At 41.6% G+C, this 16,533-nt stretch overlaps 1 protein-coding gene across 1 annotated transcript in view; it reads right to left on the bottom strand.

Annotated features, from left to right (window-relative positions):
* Positions 1 to 16,533, bottom strand: part of zfpm2a (zinc finger protein, FOG family member 2a) — a 122,502-nt gene that overhangs the window by 37,695 nt on the left and 68,274 nt on the right. The window contains exon 5 of the mRNA XM_034127909.1: positions 7,420 to 7,531. Within this exon, the coding sequence (XP_033983800.1) occupies positions 7,420 to 7,531 (112 nt within the window). The remainder of the gene's footprint in view (positions 1 to 7,419; positions 7,532 to 16,533) is intronic.

The raw sequence follows: 16,533 nt of genomic DNA, 5'->3' as shown, positions 1-16,533 counted from the left end.
AAGGCAGGGGGAAGTTAAGAAGGGAAATATAAAGTATATATAATCACATTAACTTGCAGTGATTAATGTAATAAAATGTGATCTTCTCTCCCCATCTGTACTGAACACATTCAGTACTGTGGAGACATGCTCCAAATATTAAGAAGCCGCTCCTCAAAATCCACTTAAGTAGTAAGTTCTGTGTTTGAAGAAATCTGCAGAAGCAATGCAGATATAATGTTCTTCTACAGTACAAGACAAAAAAAGACAATCACCCATATTGGCTTTTGATACCTGTGCCTGTATGATATCTTATGAAAATGTATTCCTTCTTTTTCATACATTATCCTACAAATGTCCAGCAACACGTGTCCATTTTAGCTTGGTAAATGCATGCTACATTTCCAAAATAACGTCTGTCTTCACAGGAAACAACTTGCCTAGGTTTATATGGTGGCCGACAAGTGCAAACGCGCTACAACGCCCCCAAAACATTTCCATCAGGAGAAACATGCTGCAGCTTCACAAATGATTCAAATGTACACAAGCGTTTTGTATTTGCAGCGTTTCACTCGTGCATCGCTTTCAGTAAACACTGTGCATGTTTTGTCAAGTTGGTGAAGATGTTTCATTATTTCACATCGGCCACCGTAGGGTTAGGCAACAAAACTACCTGGTTAGATTTATTTAAAAGATCTAGGGAAAATACATAAGAAGCCAAATTAAAAGTCAGACAAGACAACGTTTGGTTAATATGTTACACTTCCTGGTTCACAAATACATTGAATTCCATACAATTGATTATACACCAATCACAGCGCAGTATAGCCTCGAACAGTACACGAAAGCAGCCTGAATATTTACATTGAAAGTGACTATATGTGGGCCTTCACTCCCAGACCCACATTAGGCCTTCCTGCTTGATCAATACCGAAGCATTCCTCATCATTGATTATACAATTATAGAGAAGTGAAATCTGTGACACGCTCTCATGTAGAAGCATTAACCAATAGAGCCAGCAGTGGAGACTGAGAGGAGGGAAGAAGCGTCCTCTTCACTCACAGTTTCTTTTTTCTCCTTCTTCTCCTTTTTCTTTTTTAAACGTGCTGCTTAAAGCGAGCTCAGTGTAGTCCAGGTACTTCACTCAGATGATTATAATGCCACGAGGGTGCAATACATCACTCTTATTAGCCACACTGGAGCACAATGGTATCATAATTAATGGTCGCAGCAGGATTGAACGCTGCCCTGACATGGAAAAGTGGGCCTACTTAAGCTCTACAAGGCATTTAAATATGCAGAGTGAATGGCACAGCCCAAACCCTCCTGCTCTAAGGACAGCCCACGCTCATTAGCCTGACACCTTCCGTGGCATTGATACAAGGACGGGCGGCTATACTCACAACACCGAGCACATACTCGAAAAATATGCATGTAACAACAGCTTCTAAATACAAGGTGGACAAATCCTCATCAGTGCTCATCACTCCTCTTACGTTTTCCTCCCTGCATTGTGGTTTTTGTCTTAAGGCTTAGTCCACGCTGAAAGCAGATGGACATATATGTGTCAGCAGCCATTATTCAAATGTTTGGTAATGGCGCCCGGTCTGTGCTCGCATGTGTTCGCAGTGAATGTGGCAGAGTGGGGTGTCTGGTGCCTGTGCTATATAGTGTCTAGCACGGGGAAAGTGGCTGCGCAGCGGGAGAACAATGCACATAAAAGGCTGTCGGAGGAAGCGTCTGGAGCCGACGTCTTTCACATGGCTCTGAATGGAGCAGCAGCACAAGTGTGTGTGTGTGTGTGTGTTAAATGCTTATGAGTGAGACAGCACACGAAAAAAAAAAGGGGAGGAAACGCCCTCTTGGATATGTTTGAGGACAGAGAAATAAGAGTGTCTTGAAATGATTGCATGTGCATGAATGCTCCTAAATACATGTGTGGGATGCTTAAGTCCTCTCAGATTGCCGTATGATTTGGATTTCGCTGTCCTTAACCCACCACACGCTCTATCCCTCCTCCTCTGCTATGCATAAACCCATCTTTGTAACTTCTGCACAATTGCTAATGTGGAATCTTCAGCAAAAGACACGCTGCCAAACGCCTAAAACCCGCCGCTCCTCTGCACCCGGCTCACTCCAGCCTGACCGTACTGGAGTTATCGCGTGGCTCAGTGCAATCAATTATTGTTGCAGTGGAATCATTAATAATTTCCTAATGAAAACGATTCTGTTGATCTGTTGTCTTTTAATTAAACATAATTAGTCGGCTGCTCGGAGCTGTGGTGGGGACTCCTTTAGGGTACAATTTTGTTTTAATACACTGATAATGAAATTTTTACATTGTGTCAGTTGTTTAGTTATTATTCAGTCACACTATTTCGCTATGTTCCCAGATAACAGATAATAACCCCTCGCACCTCCTATTCGCCGCAGTCATTTCGAAAGAGGAGGGTTAAAATGAACAATTACATTTTGAACTGTAAGAGTCCTCTCCTCTCGCTGTTTCATGCCTTTACGGTTTCATTTCTAGTGGGAAAAACACTCAAAATGTCTTTGGGAGCTAATTGTAATCTGGTTTTATTATTATTATTTAAAAAAGAGTCAAATAGATACTACATCTGCCCATGCAGGTCATGCTAGTGCATGCTATGCCTCAGAGGTCTGGAGCTCTGGAGCAGTGGAAGGAGGTATAAAAAAAGGATCTGATTGTGAGGACTTAGAGAATATGAAATAGTACAAAGACACAGCGACTTGGCTAATTCGGCACAGTCCGGGCTTATGTAAAAACGGCCTAGTTACATTGGTCAATTTCTGCACGAACAATGGGCTAAGTTGCTCTGGAGACTTATTGGACATGCTGTATCTGAATGTGGTCTGGCTTAAGAGGCTTACAGTTGAAAAGTTTAGGTGACCTCTGAATAATGCCACATAATGTAGTCACATTCACTGTGTATAGTTTCAATGGGCTCTGATATCAGGTGACAATGGGGGTAAGCACAATGAGAGCTCGCACTGAGGATGAATGAAGTCATGTATTGTACTTTAGACCTAAAAATGACACTTCAACCGTGCACTCAGATCTGATTGTGTTTGATTCCAGTAGAGAGGTTTTATCTAAGGGGAATGTCAAATACTGCAGGAATTTATAATGTCTTCAATCATTTTGTGTTGAAAGACAATTATGCTTTGCGTTAAGATTCGGTGGATTTTTTTAAATACACACATTTCAATGTGTAAGGTGGTGGTATTCTGTATTTTTGTTAACTAATCCTACATAAAAGATGTAAAAAGTCAACTAATGAGTAGGGCTGGGCAATACAACATTAATATATATCAATATTGTAGAATGACGAGATAACTGTATAACGTAATATTGTAATATAGCTTCTTTCTTGGTATTTATACACAATAAGAGAAATGTGTGGGAGAGAGACTTTGGGATTTGAGCCTTTGCAGACTCTTCAGGAGAATAATAGGACCTCCTTAAGACCAGATATATCCTTTTAAAGCTGTTGACTTCATGTATTGCATCACAGGCTTGGTCAAATTTGCTGAAATTATTCCAATCAAGCAGGTCTGCAGCCTTTAAACAAAGACACTGTAGCGCGTTCAACTGGAAGATAGGAGAACAAATATCAAATGGCGCTGATTTTTTTTTTTTTCTGACAAACTGCTCCTACTTTCCAGCTGCATTGTTTATCAATCTGTTGTTGAATTCTCTACAGGTTTCTATCTGTCATTCTTCCTTCATTCTCTCTACCTCCACCTCCTCAGTCTCCAGCGTTACTGTAACACATAATTACTCTGCAGACTTGCCGCCTGTTTCTATAACTTCAGGGGTTCAAAGAAGCTGTCGGAGTGTGGAGGAGAGCATTGTGGGAGTTCCAGGTGGATTTCTCGATAATGAGTTAGTGCAGTAGTACAGTTGAGAGTTTTAGTAATGGCTCGCTGCTAAGGCTCTTCCTCTGAGTTTTAATGTAAAACAAACAGGGCCGTGCTGACAGCCTGGGAAAAACAGATACTGCACTTCTCCACTTCCTCTTCGGGGGCTACTCATTTTAAGAATTAAAAGAAGAATTTATAGTCATGAAACGGCGCTGTGCATCCTAATTTGGGATATTTAAATATCTCTCTGGGGCTTCTAATTTCTATAAATGGGTATAATGTGCAATACTTTCTGGATAGAATGATACAGAACAGATTATCAGGAGGAGATGAGTTCTCTGGTAGGTTTGTAGGATCCCAAAAATAGGTACGGAATTTATATTTGACACTGTAGGGTTAGCTTGATGACCAGAGGCGCCCTGTGGGGGCCCTGAACACACCTCCCTGCTGCTTGTTACACACTCCACTGCATGTATTATACATAACACCCTCCTGGAACACGACTCTCAGAGGAATCAGTTTGCTGAATCCTGTCCTCTCCACATATTTCTCCCTGAATGACAAGTTTCGGGGATTGTGCAGAAATGTAATGCAGAAATCACAGACAGAACACCCCAACAGTAAGCTACAGCCACTCAAACCAATCACCAGTCCTTACTTAGAGATACTCCCCCATAGATTCACTCTGGCGTGCATCCAAAGAGAGCTGCCACTATCTTTGCAGGCAGCCATAAAGAAGACCAGTGAAAGGTAAGCCAAAGCATATCCTGCGAGCATACTGTGTATTGAGATATTCACTGTTTTCCATAAGTAACGCATCTCAGGGTGCAATGAAGCAGCCTGCAGCACTGGGGTGAAGATATAAACAATCTGGGCTGAAGCTCCGAGAGGCGGGAAGAAAGTTTTTCTGTCGGACTCTTAGGAGCTTTTGCCAGTGTCGACACGATAAACACAACTCAAGCGCCGCTTCAAAGCGGAAGTGGAATTGAATTTGACAAAGATTTGATATTTGCAGCAGACTCAGAAGTTCAATTTCAATGTCACCTCCAGAGGGGGCCCACACATGCAGATCGTAATGTTTGAAAGGGCGCTGAAGACGAATGAATGGAGTGAATCATTGTGGACGCAACGGCTGAACAGCATCAAACACTTTCTGAACTTACTCCAAGTCCACCTGAAATGGAAAAAAAAAGTTGCCAGGAGCTAAAATGTTGAAAAATGTGGGATAGAGCGCAGAGAAAAAAACGGACACCAAACCAATTTATCCAAAGCTTTGTGGTAAAGTTGCTACAAAGCTGAGTCAAGTATGGAATTACACAGTATCATCTTTTCCCCCTGGTTGTATCATCATGTATTACATTTTTTATATTAATTGCCATGTGGTAAATGCTTGTATGCTGCTCATGCTCTTCCTGCATATCATGTATTTATTTTTGCTATGTATATAAATGTCATGTTCTTATATGTTGTATGTGACAGGATGGAAATTATCTCAAAGCTAAAATCCGGCTCATTTACACTTTACGCATTATTTTGTTTTAAAGTGTTCATCAATGTGCACTGTCCCGATTCAAATAAACGATTCAAATGAAGAAAAATAATTGTAGCATTCATTTTAAAGGGGCCTTATTATGCTCACATTTGTATTTTGTGCCTCTACAGTGACATGTTTCCATACTTTAATGTTCAAAAAAACCAATTTTAACCCTCTGTCTGAAACCAGAGCTCAGTCAGCTCTAATTGGTTAGCAGGTCGACTGTTTTGTGATTGGTCAACCACTTAGAGATGTCCCGCCACTTAGCCTATCACCAACAATGTGTCGGAGTGCGAGCCAATAGAAGCGCAAGTGTTACATAGTGATGTTATTATGTTTAAGAATGATTTTAGCCTATGCAGACCTTTGATATGTAACACACTATAGGAAATGAAATCCCCCTAAAGACATATCAGGGCCCCTTCAAAGTTAAAAGTTGTATTGAGGAGAGAACTCAATTAACGACTCCAAAAAATATTCTTATAAATATGCTATTACTATAGAAAAATGAACAGAAATCAATTGTGTTTCATGTGTACTATACATCTTTTCTGCTTAGCAATGGCGCAACTATGAGATGACAAGAGATATTAAACTTCTACTCCGAGATTTAAATTAAATTAATTCTTCTTTGTATGCGTGCGAAGATCCTTGTGGGGGATTTACTGTAATGAACGTATGCAGTACAACACAGAACAACTCTCACAAGGGGACGTCTGGAGATGTTATTGTGAATAATTGAATAAGGTCAAACTGAAAGTGACAAACAAAGGAGCTGCCAGTGATATGCAGCTGAGGTGATGATGCTGCATGTGATGCTATCTCCAGCGTATGAAGAGTGGAGGAAATTCTTCTTCTTCTTCTTCAAAAAAGAGAAATCCTGTTATTGCCCGTTTCTCTTGTCTCATACAGTCCGTGTGTGAGCAGGAAGATTAGAAGATTTTAAAGAAGTGCATAATCTTCTTTCACAGCTTATCAAAACTTTAATGATTTGGTGATAAAGAGCACAAAGTTAAGTAGCCGGTTAAGAGGATAACTCCCCAGTGCAGTCTAGTGATTAGTAGATGAGAATTGGGAGACTGAAAATCCGGGGTTGCAAATCCCACTCCTGCCACTTATTCACTTTGAGGGAGAAGAAGCTCCATTTCAGCTTTGGGGGGGTATTGTCACGGGGTAATCATTTTTTGAAAAGTGATAAATGGAGCCCCCGTTTTTCCTTCAGCCTTTTTGGAATCCAAAACACATCTTTATTTATTTTTCTGTGTCTCTTTGGTTAACACCCGTCAAGACCCAATTATAGCTGCAGAAGCCTTGTGCTTTCATGGGGAGTGAAGCTACACACACACTGCAGTGTCAGGGCTGTGTGCATCTCTGCAATCTGCAACAAACCTCTACAGATCCATGTTGGGCCATTTTTTAATGAGGGTTTGCCGGACACAATGCGGCAGATTGAGGAGTTTATCGTAATGACAGCGGGTCATTTGTGCTTTAAGGCTGAAGGCTGGATAAACAACATGGATTTTCCTGACAGATATGATGATATTCCCTTCCACTTATTTACATAAATCCATTCCTGAATGTCTGATTTATGAAAAGATGTACAGATAAAGCCCTGCTGAATTAGCGAGGGAACAAATGAAGCGAGCCCATCTCCACAACTTTGCTATCTGCACCGAGATAGGGATTCACTTAGTATAAAAGAGAAGGGAAAAAAAAAGGGGGGCATTAATTACCTTGTGAAATCTAAAGACCATTAACTTTGTGTGTCAAGTGATGTTTCTCAGTTCCTAATCAGAGTTTTAGTGATATAAATTGCTCTTTGGAGTAAAACAGATATGGTGTGAGGCTTTTTTTGTGTGTCCTTGCAGCTCTAATTATTTGTGTGTGACTTTGAGAAGCAAAAGGAGAAAGTAAAAAGGGAGACAGATGGAGACAGTGGAGAGGATGGAGGATTGTCTTTGCTGCCGTGGCGTGGTGTGTTGCGCCGCGGAGAGATAACAGGACGCCGCCGCTTGCTTACCTTTGCAGTACACCACACAGTTGTTTTTGTTGTCCTCCGCTCCCTGCCAAGTCACATCCAGCAGCCACCTGGGGCCGGCGCTCAGCACCACCGGGACCGTGCTCTTCGTCTTCTGGACGGGGACAGATAACACACACTAATCATTTGCTTATTTTGGTGATTAAAGAAACATTAATAACCACTGAGTTACGCTCTTCCAGGCTCTGAATGGCCGTACACAGACAATTTCAGAAAGTATACACACCATGCATCGCGCCTTTTTACAGGGAAGATTTGTGTGTGTGTGTGTGTGTGTGTGTGTGTGTGTGTGTGTGTGTGTGTGTGTGTGTGTGTGTGTGTGTGTGTGTGTGTGTGTGTGTGTGCGGTATAGTAGTTAGAGTGTGGACAAACGGGTGTATCAAAGAGGAGGAATAACAATCCAGGATTTATTCATCATGAGATTTCTTAGATTAACTTCTTATTATCCTGAAAAAAGTCACAAATCATTCGCTCATTTTGGTGATTAAAGAAACGTTAATAACCACTGAGTTACGCTCTTCCAGGCTCTGAATGGCCGTACACAGACCATTTCAGGAAGTATACACCATGCAACCCAAGTCCCCCTTGTCCTTTTGAGAATCAGGAAAGGTTTTGAGAGAGTGTGTGTGCTGTACAGTGGTACAGACAAACGGGTATATCAAAAAGGACGAAACCCAATCCAGGATTCATCACGAGATCTCCTAGATTAACTTCTAAGGTGTCTAAGGGAATTATGAAAAAAGGAAAGAAAGAAGGAAGAAAAAGCTGGTGACTTTCAGAGAGAGGGAAGCGAGTGTTCAGCGGTGAACTTTGGGCACATTGTGCCTTGCTATCGCCGGGATCTCACTATTTCCTGAAACAAGCAGGGAAGAATTTAAAGAATCAGTATCCATTTCAAAGGCCGATTGAGGTTAGGCTTTTTATAATATGCCGAAAAAAATTATTCTGAATGTGTAAGGTCATTTTTCTTCTTGGTCAGAGGTCAAACGTGGTGTTTTATCCCCTTCGGAAAGGAACTAAATAAAAGAGGGAGATAGAGTGCAAGGTCCAGCACAATAAACTCACATCCTGCAGTGTCACAGAATGGGCTTGCTCTATTCATCCTCATGATGTGGTTTTATTTTGGTGTTGCAAATTGGTGATGTTGGGGGGCTACATATTACTCAAAGGCAAAATGTCAGTATTTCAAGGCCATTACTTTTGAACCCCGGGGCCCTCCTTCATTAGGGTGTTACAGAAATAGTTTAGCTACGAGAAAATGGGTTGGGGTGCAATCTTTATTTCTTTTTTCCATCTGAGGCAGGCAGCGACAGGACGCTGTCCATCTGCCTAATGCAACAGAAACATACCAGTCCTCTCTGGCGCTTTTCACTTATTTCTCCCCCGCAAAAGGCAACAACCTTCAAGGATAAATGCAAATGTCACTTGAGCATGTTAAAGGTCTGAATTGGCACAGATATGCACAAGAGATGAGCACTGTGCTCCGGCAGTGCCCCCTCCTCCTCTTCCTCCTCCTCCTCCTCCCCCTCCTGCAGCCCATTTCTCTTTTTCATGAACTCTATCTGGTCTATGGCTGGAGGACTTAATTTTTTTTGCATTATTTACAAAAACATCTCCGTGAGATAGCAATCTGTTTTGATGTTGTGTGCAAATGAAGGCAACAAATGCAGACGCTAAATAAAGACAGATTTCTACACATAAATATCTATATCTATACATAGCAGTGCACATTGGCAAGCGTCGCTGCCAAACTGATCAAACACAGACAGTAAATTGTGTCTGTTGATATTCTTATTCCTTCTCCTGGCATCTTCTTATCCCGCCCTGGCAGCAGATGAGACGGAGAGGGGGACCTCTGTAATTTAAGTCATCCTCCATTTCACATTTCAAATTAGCCTCACAATAAAGTCTTCTATCTGGCTAACCTGAAAATCTCACACCCCTGTCAAAGGAGCAGAGCAGACCAGGCTGATTGTTGCTAGGACGACTATCTGAAATGGGAATCAGATTAACCCTTCCTTAGATCTGCAGACTGGAGCCATCTCTTATTCAGCAGCGAGAGGCCTCTCCGCCGTCCCTCTGAGCCTCTGGGAATTCATGATATTCCAGCTGCTCTTAATGTAGCCAACAGGGACAAAACACCACATTAACCAGACATCTTCCCATTGTTAGAGTGTGTTAGAAATCATTACAGCAATCACAATTGTTCCTTTGCTGAGAAAGAAACTTTAAAAAATGCATATTATGTATTATTTTGATGTAATTGTTAATAGTTTTTTTTTGTTGTGAACAACAGCAACAACCCATGACAGCGCCTCAGTGCAGCAGATTTACATAATGCATCGATCGTGACAATGGTGGCCTATGTGCTTTGTAAGAATGCTGCATGTACCAGACGTCACTCAGACAAAGAAATGCAGAAAGCACACAACATATTAGGGATTAAGACACAGAGTGGCATCAGTGCAGGGGGGGGGGGGCTCTGCGAATGCAAATGGAAACATTTGTACAACCGGATCAGTTGGCCTAAGTGGCCGCGGCCAGGAGAAATGCAGACTGACAGGCAGAACATTTATTTCCCTGCAGCGGGGAGGATAAACAAACTCCTCTTCACGAGCAGGGGGATGTGACGTATGGAAGCTCTTTCCTGCCTTACACAGTGCTGAGAGCGAGTTTGTAAAATATGCTGACCCCTATTGGATGTTAAATATGCCACAAATCTGTGTAAATGTCTGAATAACACTGAATATATTCCTGATTTGAACACATCTTTAGGTTTTTTGACAGGTATTCAAATAAAGAGATATTAGAAGAAAGACTACTTTTGAATAGGGTAAGAAAAATAACTAGAACATTTGACAAAGAAACTTCATGTTACTTACATTAAGAAAAGATATTTGTATATTGCCAGTTTTCTGAAATATTATGTTTAAATATGCAAAGGAGGTTTTATCTAATGTTTAATATAGTAAGCCACAAAAAGACAACATAAAAAATGAAAACAACATAAATATGTATTTTGGCTGTTTTCTAAGCACTGTTCTGAAGAAGACTTGTTAGGCCACAAACATGAAATAAAAAAATGTACCAGTGCAAATATGCAAAGTAGGCATTATCTGATTAATAATTATGGTGACTTTAAGATAAATCTATACACACAAAAAGACAAAGTTGTTAAAAAAAACAAATACAATTTCTATTTTGGATGTTTTCTTTCCACCTATATGAATGAAGACATGTTAAGCAAAACATATCCAGATGTCTCAAAATTGACCAGAGCATGAAAAAGGCCCTGACATGTTTTTTTCCTGTAGTCTCTGGCCTTAGAGAACAAGTATATATGAGTTTAGTTTATAGAGATACAGTGTTTAATATCAGTTTCCACACTATCATCCCTGTCAGAGCCTGTAGAAATACTCCTCTGGCCTTCCTGTCTGTGTACTGTGTTACGGTTTATCCACCCTCTGCCTTCACTCCACTGGTTTCAATACCCTGCCGCTATTTCTATTATTTTTTCCTGAGCTGTGTTACCGTTGCTCGTGTAAGAGATACAGTGACCGAAACAGTGTAGTCAGCGAGGAAGTGATTACAAACTGATGCTCCAAATTCGCTATAAAATGAAAATCAATATTTCCACAAGTTGCTGCAACATAAAAGATAACCTTCATTGATTTTTCGAGACTTAGGCCTCTGTGATAAAATCTAATATAAATTTTCAGCCACACGGATTTGGATCAGAGCGGAGCAGAGGCTGAACGATAAGTTCCGCGCACATCTCTCAGAGTTGGATTTTTTCGCCCTCCCCCTTTTCCCTCTTCCAAGCCAGGGCTGTACTATTTATAATTGGCCCTGTGTGAGCAAAAGCTTCTATCAGGAATCTGTTCTAATTTTTATTACTGAGAAGCTAAAGCCTGTTCCAGATAATTTGGAAATTTCAGGGGAATTGTGATAGAGCTGATGGCACAGCCGGACTGACTCCAGAAAGGAGCTAACCTGTAATAGCCTCTGTGGCTGCGCTGATTAAATGTTGCCATAGATGAAAGACCTGCCATCACCGCAATAAATTAACCAATCACACAAATCCCAAGTCGCTACTAATCCCTCCTTGATACCATGATCCTCTGATCAGCTGAAGGAGGTGAAGAAGAAAGTGGCTTGTGACACTCAGCCTTCCTCTAACTCCCTGCTTCCCTGTGTAAACAACAAGCTAATGATATCACCGCTGACCATTTCACCACCACTGGCTACTCTTAACCCGCTTCATGGTCAGGGCAGGTGAAATCGATACGGACCTTGGTGGGAATGATTATTTTCCTCATGGCTTTTTTTTCTTCTTCCCCCCCCCCACCAAGGTCACTGACTGGCACTGTATCCGTCTTGATCCCACAGCTGCAGGATTTAGACAACTGGGAGATCAAAACCACTCCGTCTGAATATCTCAACACGTTCGTTGGCTTTATACATCAAGCTTTCAACATCCACTTGGTATAAAGAAGTGCTATTTTGAGACAAAAACACAATTTGAATGATGTTACATCTTTTCAATATCGCATTATTTTTGTGTTTCCCAATAAAGCATTCGTTTTGACCATTGATTTACAGAAACCCTAACCCTAATGTGGCATAGTCATTTGTTCAACTTCAAAAAGAATGTTGTTGAATTATATTAAATGTAAAGCTTGTTAAATATACAAAGCTTTCTTTTTTTCCGTTTTCTTTCGACAAATACACTTCAACAATTCCATCCCCTACATTACATTTGACCCCGTGTTAGCATGGTCACAAACAATTTGAAAGCGCCATGTCCTTTCAGATGATACTAGCCGTAAAAAACAAGCTTATGTATTGGGTTATGTCAAGTCTATATGTTCTCTGTTTCCAACATGGGAGTGAGGATAAAGGATTTGTACCTGTTTTACCAGTCAGTTTACAGCAGACAGCACACTCACACCTTGATAACGTCCATTGCAATTAGTTGTTCACTGCGATGAAACAAATTGCATGTGGTCAACTGGAAATTTCATTAAGGGAGATTTTCCTCTAGCCCTCGTTATCGCTCTGCGTATTAATATTTTCTTAGCCTCAAGGATGGATGGGTTGCAAGGGTCTTTTTGTTGAATAAAACAGCCAACCTCACAGTCTCCCACCGCTACCCAAAGCTGTGCATATGCTTAGTGAGGTGCTATTTCACTGCACCCTGAAATACGATTCTCGGTCAACAACCTACATAAAGTGAGAAATACTCTCATTCCTCAAGTCTGCCTTTGTGTCATTTTCCCCTCTCCTAAATGGTCATGGTTACATCTGCTGAAATGAAAAGATACCTCCATTCTGCTTTCATTCCTCTCCCTCCCCCCTTCTCTCTAGGGCTATAGCATCTGCTATTGGGAAACTAAATAACAGAAATATGCAGGAATTGCACACTAATTCCCTTTAGAGATAGATCTTGGCTGGTGCCCTGTCATAAATCAGAGAATTTCGATATGAAATGAGGCAAGCTGCTCTAATCATTTCTGCATTTCAAATTGGATCACTGGCTCAATCGCTTGGCTTTTAAACTGCTTGCCTAAGAGCAAATGTGAGGTGGGAGATAATTCAGCTGAAATCTCCGCCTGCTCTGTGCAGCAGTTAGTTTACTGCTTGAGTGCAAGAGAATGCTTTTTTCTTTCTTCCCCTGGCCCATCTTTTTCTTTTCAACTTTGTTAAATTGACTTTTCATTTTAAAATCGATTAAATTGAGAGAGTCACTGCTGTTCCTCCGGAATCTTTAAAGGGACACCCATCACTGTGCGCATGTGCCTTTATTTGGCTGCTGCTATCATGGCGGCGCTTTGGGGAATAAATATTTTCTCATTTAAATCACCTTTTATCCTGCTGACTGGACTGTAAGCATCAAAGTTCATGCGCTGCATTAGCTATTGCTCATTTCACTCCATTGAAATGCTCACTGTGGTTGTATTTATATTGACTATGTGTGGCATGATGACTGTATGCTCAGTTGCTTGTATGAGAAATAAGGCAGACTACTGATTGGTATTGATTAAGGAGCAATGCTAAATGATTAGCTGCACATCCTTAAACATTTATTTGAGTTATTATTTTAAACCAAATCTGCTGCCTATAAAAACAGGGAGGAGAAGAGAGCAGAATAAAGCTTTGGTGGGAAGGGGGGGGCACTCCATCCTCTATGCTCCATTCTTCAGGACCTTCAGGCACATTGAGGTGCTCCAACTCTAAAGCCAAACAGTTTAGTGTAAGCTGTACCTGCCCTGAAGACAAGCAACCCCTTTCTCCACCCTGCCTCCTTCCCTTTCCCATATTTGTGTCACCTTTCCTATCTGTTCCCTTCCAATAATTCCCTTTTGCTTTGATATGCTTCCCTTCTCTTTTCCTCTCGTTTCTTATTTTGCTGTCTTCATTTTCTTTTCTGTCCCCATTTTTGATTTCCTCCTCTCGTCTCGTCTCGTCTCATTTCTAATTGTCTTAAATATTTGTACATCACATGCACTCGATTCAGTCCAAATGGCATTTCCCTTCCCCAGCCCTTTAGCATCATACCAAAAATGTCCCCAACTTTCTTTGCACTCACGAATATTTAATTTCACAATGTCTGTTCTGTTACTATACATAATGTCCCTGGAACTATTTGAAGTCAACAAGAGGAAGCTGAACTTGCTTATGCATATTGCTCCAGGACTTAATCATATCTTGCAGGTATATATACACACGTGTACTCCTTGTGTTTGGCTTTGGTCAGGGGACAGAACACCCCTGTCGCTTCACTACTCACTGTTTGAATTACTCAAAATGTCCCATTTGAATTCAATTGGGGAAGACTTGTTTGATCTTTTTGCATGTAAGTTAGGGCCGACTCCCCGAGCAGTGAGGAGCTGCGTGAGGGAACATAATAGGGGAACCCGGAGCCGGTAATGTTCACCTGTATGGATATTACCATGGCCCCTGGGGGTCAAGGTGGTAGGTGGAGCATTCTCTGGACAGAAGCACTCTTTCTCTGTCAGGAATAAACATGCGGATGGGGGGATGAAAAAGGGGAACTCAGGAGTCGATCAGTCAATGGGGTCACAACAAATCCCTGCTCTCATAACCACACATGGAAGACTAGGATCAGTCAGAGGCAGTAAATAAAGTCAAACAATAAAATAGCAGGCATGATGCTTGAATAAAGCCCCTGACTTTAGATAAACCTCTGTGCCCCCCTTTAGGTATCGCATTTTAATATTCTTTTGAACTCGGCGGAATTTCGTGATGCATTAGAATGGCATATATTGTATGTGATTTAGTTTTTCAGGAGTGTTTTTCGCACTCAGAAACTGGGCTCTATTAATATAAAAGTGTACACAATCATAAATGCAATGAACAAAGTAGAACACATTTAAAAAACACATCGCACATGTAACTAAACCGAACAAAGGTATCTTTGATTTGCATACCACCTGATCGTCTGCATATAGCCGCAGCGTTCAATAGTTTGATCCCTGAGTGCACTTCAGAGAAATGGGGTCTGACTAAATCCCCCGTAAAAGACCAACAATATTTACACCAAGTTAAGTAAATAAGATAAAGATGGTGAACTTGCCCTGCGCTAAATGCATTAGACGTGAACTCTCTTATCAGAGTCTCAGCACACTGACTGTTAAAAGAGGGGTTTCTCGAGCTGGAAATGGTCTTTGTTACCCAATTAGTTTGCTGACGACCCCTTGGTATAATATTCCTGCTTTGAAAGCCTCATACACATCCATCTAATGAGGTGCTGCTGGACCACCAGGAAGCAGTGAACACTGTCCAGACCTTCATCTCCTCCATCAGCTTTTCTTATCTTCAATGCTAACCTTTTTTCAGAACACTTGAGTTTTTCTGCTTGGTTGTTCATCCATTCGGAGTAGTTTTGACGGGGCTTTGTCTTCTGTAGGCCTGGAGCCAACTAGGCTGAGGATCAGAGGGCTAAGGCCAGGACAGGGGACGGCGAGGACTTATCAAGGTCCACCAGCGGGGGTTTGCCTCCCCGTAGGGTGGACGTCCTTCTTTTTCTGAAGGAGGTGAAGCAAGCAAAGCCTCTATGGTTCTCCACTTCCCTTGCCAATATGAGAAGAGGGACAGAGAGGAGGAAAATTGCTGAATTCATATAAGCGACAATGCTTTTCTTAGTAAAATAATATAGGATTTTGGCGATGTTTTAAAACCAATTTCTAACCACTGGCAAAATATGAAGAACTGAAGCTTAACAATTTAAGAAAGGAAGCTTTATATTTCTGCAATCACAGCTAATTAGAGCTACGGTCAGCCATCCACACCTAGCACCAAACCCTGCTCTGAGCTCACTATGTTCTGGAATACCAAGACGACTATCAGTGCCTTGCAAACGGAAACAATCGAGGATTATCTGCACCACTTTCCAAGAAACTTGTTTCAACATATCACAAGTGCAGCCATGACAGTGACAGATGGCAAAGCAGCTGGCACCACTCAACTTTGTTTCACTTTTCTTTCTCTTTGCCTCGTCTTCTTCCTCTTTCCTCTTGCGCCTTTGCTAGGTCTGTTGTGTATTGAAGTGTTAGATAATCATTCATTGGGGAAGACATATTGCGTACTGTAAAACAAGGCGCTATGTGTGAAGCCAGGGAGTTTTAAGCTTGACTATTGTTGCCTGTCGGACTAACATTCTGTAAGAAACCGAAAGGCTAGCTTAGCTTCTGTCGCAGCTAAAGAAGCATCTCCCCAAATCTGCAGCAAGCAAGCAGTTGTTCAAATCCATGAAACTCTTGAGATAAGTGTTAGCGTGTGACTTGTTTAAGTGTTGCACTAAGCCAAATGGAACAGTTGTTCATGAATGTTAATGTTCATATCAAGCTGTTTACGATGTACAGAAAACATAAGCAGATACTACATCTCCTCAGTGTGACAGTTTGCTATGCACACTGTGTCGCTCCCTGATGGACTACTGGCAGACAGCAGAGAGCTGGAAGGGGGGGGCGGGGGACAGAGACCCCCAGCTCAACCCTCAGGCCCTGCAAGTGTGAAGAGGGGCCCCCCAGGACCCGGAGCCTCACTGAGGCTTTTCAGCCGTCACTGGTCCTG

This window comes from Trematomus bernacchii, unplaced genomic scaffold, assembly GCF_902827165.1.
Source record: "Trematomus bernacchii unplaced genomic scaffold, fTreBer1.1, whole genome shotgun sequence".
Taxonomy (NCBI): domain Eukaryota; kingdom Metazoa; phylum Chordata; class Actinopteri; order Perciformes; family Nototheniidae; genus Trematomus; species Trematomus bernacchii.
The sequence above is the reverse complement of the archived record's forward strand: the minus strand, read 5'-3'. Positions and strand labels throughout refer to the sequence as shown.